We start from the raw sequence: 7,040 nt of genomic DNA on the forward strand, positions 1-7,040 counted from the left end.
CCACACCCGCCAAAATAACAGTAAACAACACATCACTCATACAGCATTGGCATCAAATATTCCAATTTAAATATGGGGGTGGCAAGTACAAGTTTGACCTAAAAATATCAGCCTCCCTCCCCGCCTCTTAACATTCAGAAGTTGCTTAATTCATCAACAGCACAAATATGTTTTGATCTTGTATCTCTAAAGGTGCTGTCTATCAAATTGAATAAACAATGACATGGTTAAATACATCTCGCTCTTGTGAATTATTCACGTGAGTGTGTGACTCAATGACGCCCAATTAGAGAGCAATGGCCCAACCTCATTTGCAGACGCCAGGAGCCAAGTTTATATATAAGAGCTAATATTTGAAAGTCAAATTAAAGTTGAAACACCCAGTAATAACTGTTAATTAAATCTGGTTTTGTGTTTTTTTTTTTTTCATTTTTCCTTAAACAAGCCAGAATTCTGCACAATATTCACAAGGCTAGCGCTTAACATTTCGGACCACAACGCTACATTTCAAAGCCTTAAATTATTCTTTTGAAGTGAGTATTCTCGGTAGGGTGGATATTATTTTAAGATCTCTTTGTTCAAAAATTCATTTTTATTATCGTGGCATGAAATTCATAGTAATTCCCCACATAACTAGCCATTGGTGCAATTAACATCTTCGATCCAGTAGTTGGTACAGCCGCTAATTGATAGGGATCGCCCGCCTCCCCTGCGATGGCTGGCAGGGATGGAGCCCCCTCGCATTTGGAGAATCCTTCTCATGGTGATGAAAATGGAACGTGAAACTTTAATGAACGAGGCTCCACCGTGGACGTAATAAAGACTTTGCAAACAAGACAGAGGCCGGTCCGACGAGCGGGCCGACAGCTCCGCCGGTCTTGCGACATCAAAGCAATTAAAAGTGACGATAAATATTAACATGGGCGGGTGTTAACGGAACATGACTGGGAAGCTGAGCTGTAAACAAGCTCCGGATGGGTGATCATTAAAACCGTGTCACATTGGGATGCGGAGCAAAAGAGGAATGGATATTTCAACTCTAGAATTAATCGAAATGTTGTCATGCTGAAAGAGACCCCGATGATTATCATGTGATTGATAACAACCATGGATTGTGTTTGAAGTGTGACATTTTCACCTGAAGTAACGCATTAAAGGTTCAAATATATATCTTTCATTACAGTTGGCTGTTGATAAAACCCTCTTCATGCAAACTATTTGTTGTTTTAAAGGGACAATGGGTATTATTTACTGTCTCTTTGGAAACGTTTAGAATCAAACCAAAGTAAGTTTAGGGAATAGTTTCATGTTTTGTCCATTTAGGTATTTAATCATTCAAATACAAAAATTATTTGAATATAGATACAAAAATATAAGAAACGCAAAGTCCTTTACTGGACAAAGAGCTTTTGAGCATTTCATATGTTACAAAAGCAAAGGACATTACATCATCGCCACAACATTTGTTTTTAAAGAAAGCCACAAGTGATGCGTATTTTTTTATGCAAATCTGAACAAAATAGGGCTACTTTAAATTTTGGAACGCACAAGTTTTTCCCCAGTGATTTTAGGGTCTGGTATCAGTCTCACACACACCTCTGCCCATCAATGCAAATATATGGCTAATCTCTGAAGAGCAGGATGCCGAAAAACAACAGCGACCAGATGATGAAGGTGCTGTATCTGTGTCAGAACAGGAAGCTTCTGGTGCTACTGGTTACAATTGAAACCTGGACCATTTGTTTCGTGTGGGGGAGCGAATCCTTACCCAAAAAGAACACCTACGGGAAAAAAATTGTATTCGTTTAAAATAGAACAACGTTGATTTTAAAAATAAGCCCAAATAGATTAACTTTCATATAAACATGCCTTTAAAAATACTTGCAAGTCAAGAAATTAATATTTATTTAACATAACATGTGCTTCACCTAAAGGGAGCAGACAAATGTGTCCACCATCTTGGTGCTACGGGTCCCCAAATGGTTTTGGTCTCTATGAGTCTCTGTGGTCTGTATTTTTCCTCGTGCTTTTTAGCACTTATTTCAGTTTGCACTACACCATACAGCTACATCTAGTGGCCGAAATGTACATGCAGTCCCTTTAAAATATGTATTCAACGACGACACTGCAGGCCACATGTGGCCCGTCAAGATTTTTCATCCAGCCCACGAAATGAAAATATTAAAAATATCATGATGATATGCATAAAACTGTTTTTAAAAAGTAACACTGATGAATATGTGGTGCCACTCTTGTCCCCAGTGTCCCCAACAATCAACTGGCTATTGATATTTTATCAAGTATTTATTTTATTTATCACGATATTCATCAAACTTAGTGAAAATAGTTTTTCAATACGTATGATAAAAAGTAGTGATTTAGAAGGAACATCATTTATTACTTTGCTTTGATTCCACACATTTCAAAACCCGATTGTTTAAATGGTGTATTTATAGACCAAAAAAGCAATGTAGCATAAATTTGTAAATGTTTACATGTTTGTTCATCAATGCACATAGTCGCTGCTATTCTGGAAAGACTTACAGTGAAGAAAATAAACATTTGAACACCTTGCTAGTTTGCCATTTCCTCCACTTAGAAATCATGGAGGGGTCTGACATTTTCATCATAGGTGCATGTCCACTGTGAGAGAGATAAACTAAAAATGAAAATCCAAAAATCACAATGCATGATTTTTTAACGATTTATTTGTGTGATACAGCTGCAAATAAATATTTGAACATCTGAGAAAATGAATGTTAATATTTGGTACGGTAGCCTTTGTTTGCTATTACAGAGGTCAAACATTTCCTGTAGTCTTTCACCAGGTTTGGACTCATCTGACCACAAAAACTTCTCCCTTGACACCTCTGTATCATCCAAATGGTCATATGCAAATTTAAGACAGGCCTTGACATGTGCTAGTTTAAGCAGGGGAACCTTTCGTGCCATGCATGATTTCAAACCATAGCATCTTAGTGTATTACCTACAGTAACCTTGGAAACGGTGGTCCCAGCTCTTTTCAGGTCATTGACTAACTCCTGTCGTGTGGTCCTGGGCTGAGTCCTGATGTTTCTTAGAATTATTGAGACCCCACGAGGTGATATCTTGCATGGGGCTCCACTCCGATTGAGATTGACCGTCATGTTTAGCTTCTTCCAATTTCTAATGATAGCTCCAACAGTGGACCTCTTTTCACCAAGCTGCTTGGCAATTGCCACGTAGCCCTTTCCAGCCTTGTGGGGGTGTACAATTTTGTCTCTGGTGTCTTTGAACAGATCTTTGGTCTTTGCCCTGCTACAAGTTAAAGTCTTACGTATTGTATGGAATGGACAGGTGTCTTTATGCAGCTTACAACCTTAAACACGTGCATCTGGGGATGATACATGGAGTGCAGGTGGACTTCTAATGGGTGCACTAGCAGGTCTTTTAGGGTCAGAATTCTAGATGATACACAGGTGTTCAAATACTTATTTGCAGCTGTAACACACAAATAGATTGTTAAAAAATCATGCATTGTGATTTCTGGATTTTTATTTTTAGTTTATCCCTCTCACAGTGGACGTGCACCTACAATGAAAATTTCAGACCCCTCCATGATTTTTAAGTGGGAGAACTAGCAAAATAGCAGGGTGTTCAAATACTTATCATTTAAGCAGTGAACCCTGCTTTAGTCTTTGTTCACTCATATTTTTTTGTGTTTCCTATACAGTATAATCCAACTTCATTATAACATACAATTTCTGAAAGAACTGGAGCTCTTCTGAACCAATTTTTCATAGCAGAATAACTGCATTTTCCTCAAGCGAACTCCAAGATAGACAGTTTCTTTCAAGTACACAAAGGCTGAAAATGAGAAAGTTGGGCGACAGTTCCTAATAAATGGGCTGGATTAACGCATAACTTTAATATTCGCTCTGCTTAATGGACCGACATTGTTGAATTATCTATAGGTCTTCGTGATTCAAAAAGACCATCAAACCCAAACTTGAGAGCAGTGTCTTGTAATTGAATAATACATTACATGTGGCAATTATTTCCGTTAGAAGCAGACTGAGAAATCAATAACCAAGGGATCAAATCAAGGACTGGGGAGCTCTTGTTTCTACTCCCCTTGTGACCAATTACATCAGCACAGTTTAAACACCTGCAGTGTCACAGTCAGCTGTCACAAACCGTCCTGCGTCACACACGCTGTTTGAAATGTGATCAGAAATGAATATGTGAAAGAATGATCACTGTTGAAGGTTGCTACCTGGACAAGAGTTGTCTTGATGCTATATGCTACAATACCTATTGATACCGATTTAAATGTTCAATATCATATGCATTTAATTTCAAGGGGATTACAAAAGACAAAAAAACACTTATAAAGACAGTAATGATTTAATTAAATGAAATCATTAAACAAGATAAAAAAAATTAAAAAATCAGTACAGTATTACCTCGGTTAGCCTGGATCATGGGGAGCAAAACCCCCTGCGAAACATAAAAATCTGCCACGTAACGACACCCCTTCATAAAAGCCCCAAGGGCAAACTTACCTCGAGATGCCATCCTTCCTTACTGAGAGTAACTGTAACAAAATAACAATAGTTCTACAAATAAAATCCCAGAGCACTTAATTTCAGTTGAATGAATGGTCTGGATTTTTTTTTTTTTGAACAATTTTATTGACACTTTTAACAGCAATTAAACACATTCAAAATTTCATTATATCATATTCTAACAATATGACATTTGAACATTTTTTATCGACACTTTTAACAGCAATTAAACACATTCACAATTTCACCATTTCATATTCTAACAAAAATTTCTTTTTTTTTTTTTGTTTGAACAATTTTGTTGACACTATTAACAGTAAACAAACAATGTGAGGTGTGAACAATTTTTCTCACAAAAGTACAACGAAATAGGAGGGCTTATCCTTTTACTGTAAGAAAACAGTTGAGAGGGTGACTGGCTAGCTCCACGTTAGCCTCGGTTATTTCTGCAATGATTAAAATACAACCGTCCTGAATGTAGTGGTTTGCCACAAGTTGTAGCTCCAGGTCATCGGTTTCATAGATAATACATCTGATGTTGGTGAGATACAGGCTTGGCAGGGTTGGCTTGTGAAAGTTGTTATGTAGCTGATAGCAATAGGCTGGACATGCGGCATGTATATCTCAAAGCCACCTCAGTCTCCTCTCGGACCCGGCATTAATCCTCAGAACAGCCGCAGTTGATCACCATTTTTTGCGCTCTTCTGACTTTCCTCAGAGTTAATTGCTGAATTTATTTTCGATGTAAAGCTCTGCCTCAAAATAGTTTTTTTTATCTTTACTACTGGCATATTATTTTTATTATCTTAACATTTAAATAATTATCATTATTTTGGTACACGTTTTAATGATCATTTTAATTTATTTTAATGTGTGGCCATTTTAAAGCAGTTTCAGTGGGTCTGCTTTTATGTGTTGTTGGCTTACATGACAGTATATAGAGTACATCATGCTTAAACCAAAGTTAGAAAAAAACGGTGAGAAATAAGATTTGCAGGTAAATCGAAGGAGTATACTGTAAACTAACAGATTTATTGAAAACAGCTTCTGGTTATTCATATGCAATTTGGCTCCTCAAGGGTCAGTGGTGTGCCATGTGTCCTAACGATGACAACAGAAAACATTGTCACTAAATTATTTCAAAATATAACATTTATAATAAATTGAGAACATGTTCTTTGGATTTTTTTTCTTATCTGTTCGTAGTTCTTTCAACAGCATTTGTTTGAAGAAATAATCCTAAAGTAGATGCTAATTTCCCAACAGTATTTGAGTAGGATACATTGACGTTGTAGCATTAGCGCTAAAATGGCAATGTTTTCAAATGTTTAATATAGAATTTGAAATATACAGCACGATAAATACTTATTTTCTTACCCTCTGCTTTGATTTACTGTTGGGGTGCTTTTTACAGTGTGGCTGTTTTAATAGGATTCTTAACAATATTCAATGTATCTATACTTTCGACAACATATCATTGACAACTGTGTCTTTTTCGCCACAAACATTACAACAGAACTGAGAAGAGACAATAATGCACCTTGGTTGCAGACCTCATCGGGTAGTCTGACCTGGAGCTATACATTATGCACACCTTTTTAGCTCCAGGCTGTTTCTTGTCATGTCATACAGTATGTAGTGTGATTAAGAGAGGGTGAAATGGACTTATAATGAACATATCGCATGACACTAACACAAAGATCCACTTTTGATGGCACAGCATTTCTGATATAAACATGTTTACAACTCTTTAAAAGGTTCGAATCCGACCTCATTAAAGGCGAAATTTTGTAAATGTTAAAACGTCTAAAAAGCTACAAGTACATGTATATGAACCAGGCATGTCAAACTAACAACCTTTGGGCCTATTGGATGATTGAATCCGGCCTGCCATGATTTTCCCAGTATGACAAAAAAAAAAGAAGCGAGTCTCTAAGTCAGTTTTATCAAAAGTTATGATTTTTAAAAATAAAAGCAAACCAAATGCTCTCTCCGTCCGCTTGAAGGCAGTGAATTTCGAAAAGCGCTAATAAGTTAATTTCATAGTACTAGTAAAAAAAAATATCAATGTGATCTAAAACATTATGCGGACTTTAAGAAGGTGTTGCGTACCCAGCATCTGGGTTTATGTTCCAAAGGCAGCCAGACCGGAATGGGACCAAGGAGAGACGGGCCGCAGACAAAGGTGGGACATGGTTTCCATCGATGTCAGGGAACAGACTGGCGAGACGATTTGCAGGCTGCCGCAGGTAGAAAGAGCGACCGGGCGGAGAGTTGAGGCCCGCAATCACTGCACTTTGGCGGAATACAAACCCTCAAGCCCCCGCTTAACCCCTCCAGCCACTACAGCAGTGCACGACCCATGGACAGGCCCCCTCCATTGCGGTACGTGGGGAATATACTCTCAGCTTTAGTAGGTCAATCTTATTGCCCATGTACTACTAGCTCAGGAGGGAGAGCGTTCGTCTTGGGATCAAGAGATCGCAGGTTCG

At 37.8% G+C, this 7,040-nt stretch overlaps 1 protein-coding gene across 1 annotated transcript; it reads right to left on the minus strand.

Moving 5' to 3' along the window:
* Positions 1-633: 633 nt before the first annotated feature.
* Positions 634-4,558, minus strand: LOC148367434 (uncharacterized). The gene is made up of 3 exons (XM_088334893.1): positions 4,546-4,558; positions 2,807-3,359; positions 634-877 (listed from the first exon to the last, which is right to left on the minus strand). Exons 1-3 carry the CDS (start codon positions 4,556-4,558, stop codon positions 634-636), a joined length of 810 nt encoding a protein of 269 aa, XP_088191019.1.
* Positions 4,559-7,040: the final 2,482 nt, after the last annotated feature.

This window comes from Urocampus carinirostris, chromosome 4 (assembly GCF_059441175.1).
Source record: "Urocampus carinirostris isolate Australia breed hairy pipefish chromosome 4, RoL_Ucar_1.0, whole genome shotgun sequence".
Lineage (NCBI taxonomy): Eukaryota > Metazoa > Chordata > Actinopteri > Syngnathiformes > Syngnathidae > Urocampus > Urocampus carinirostris.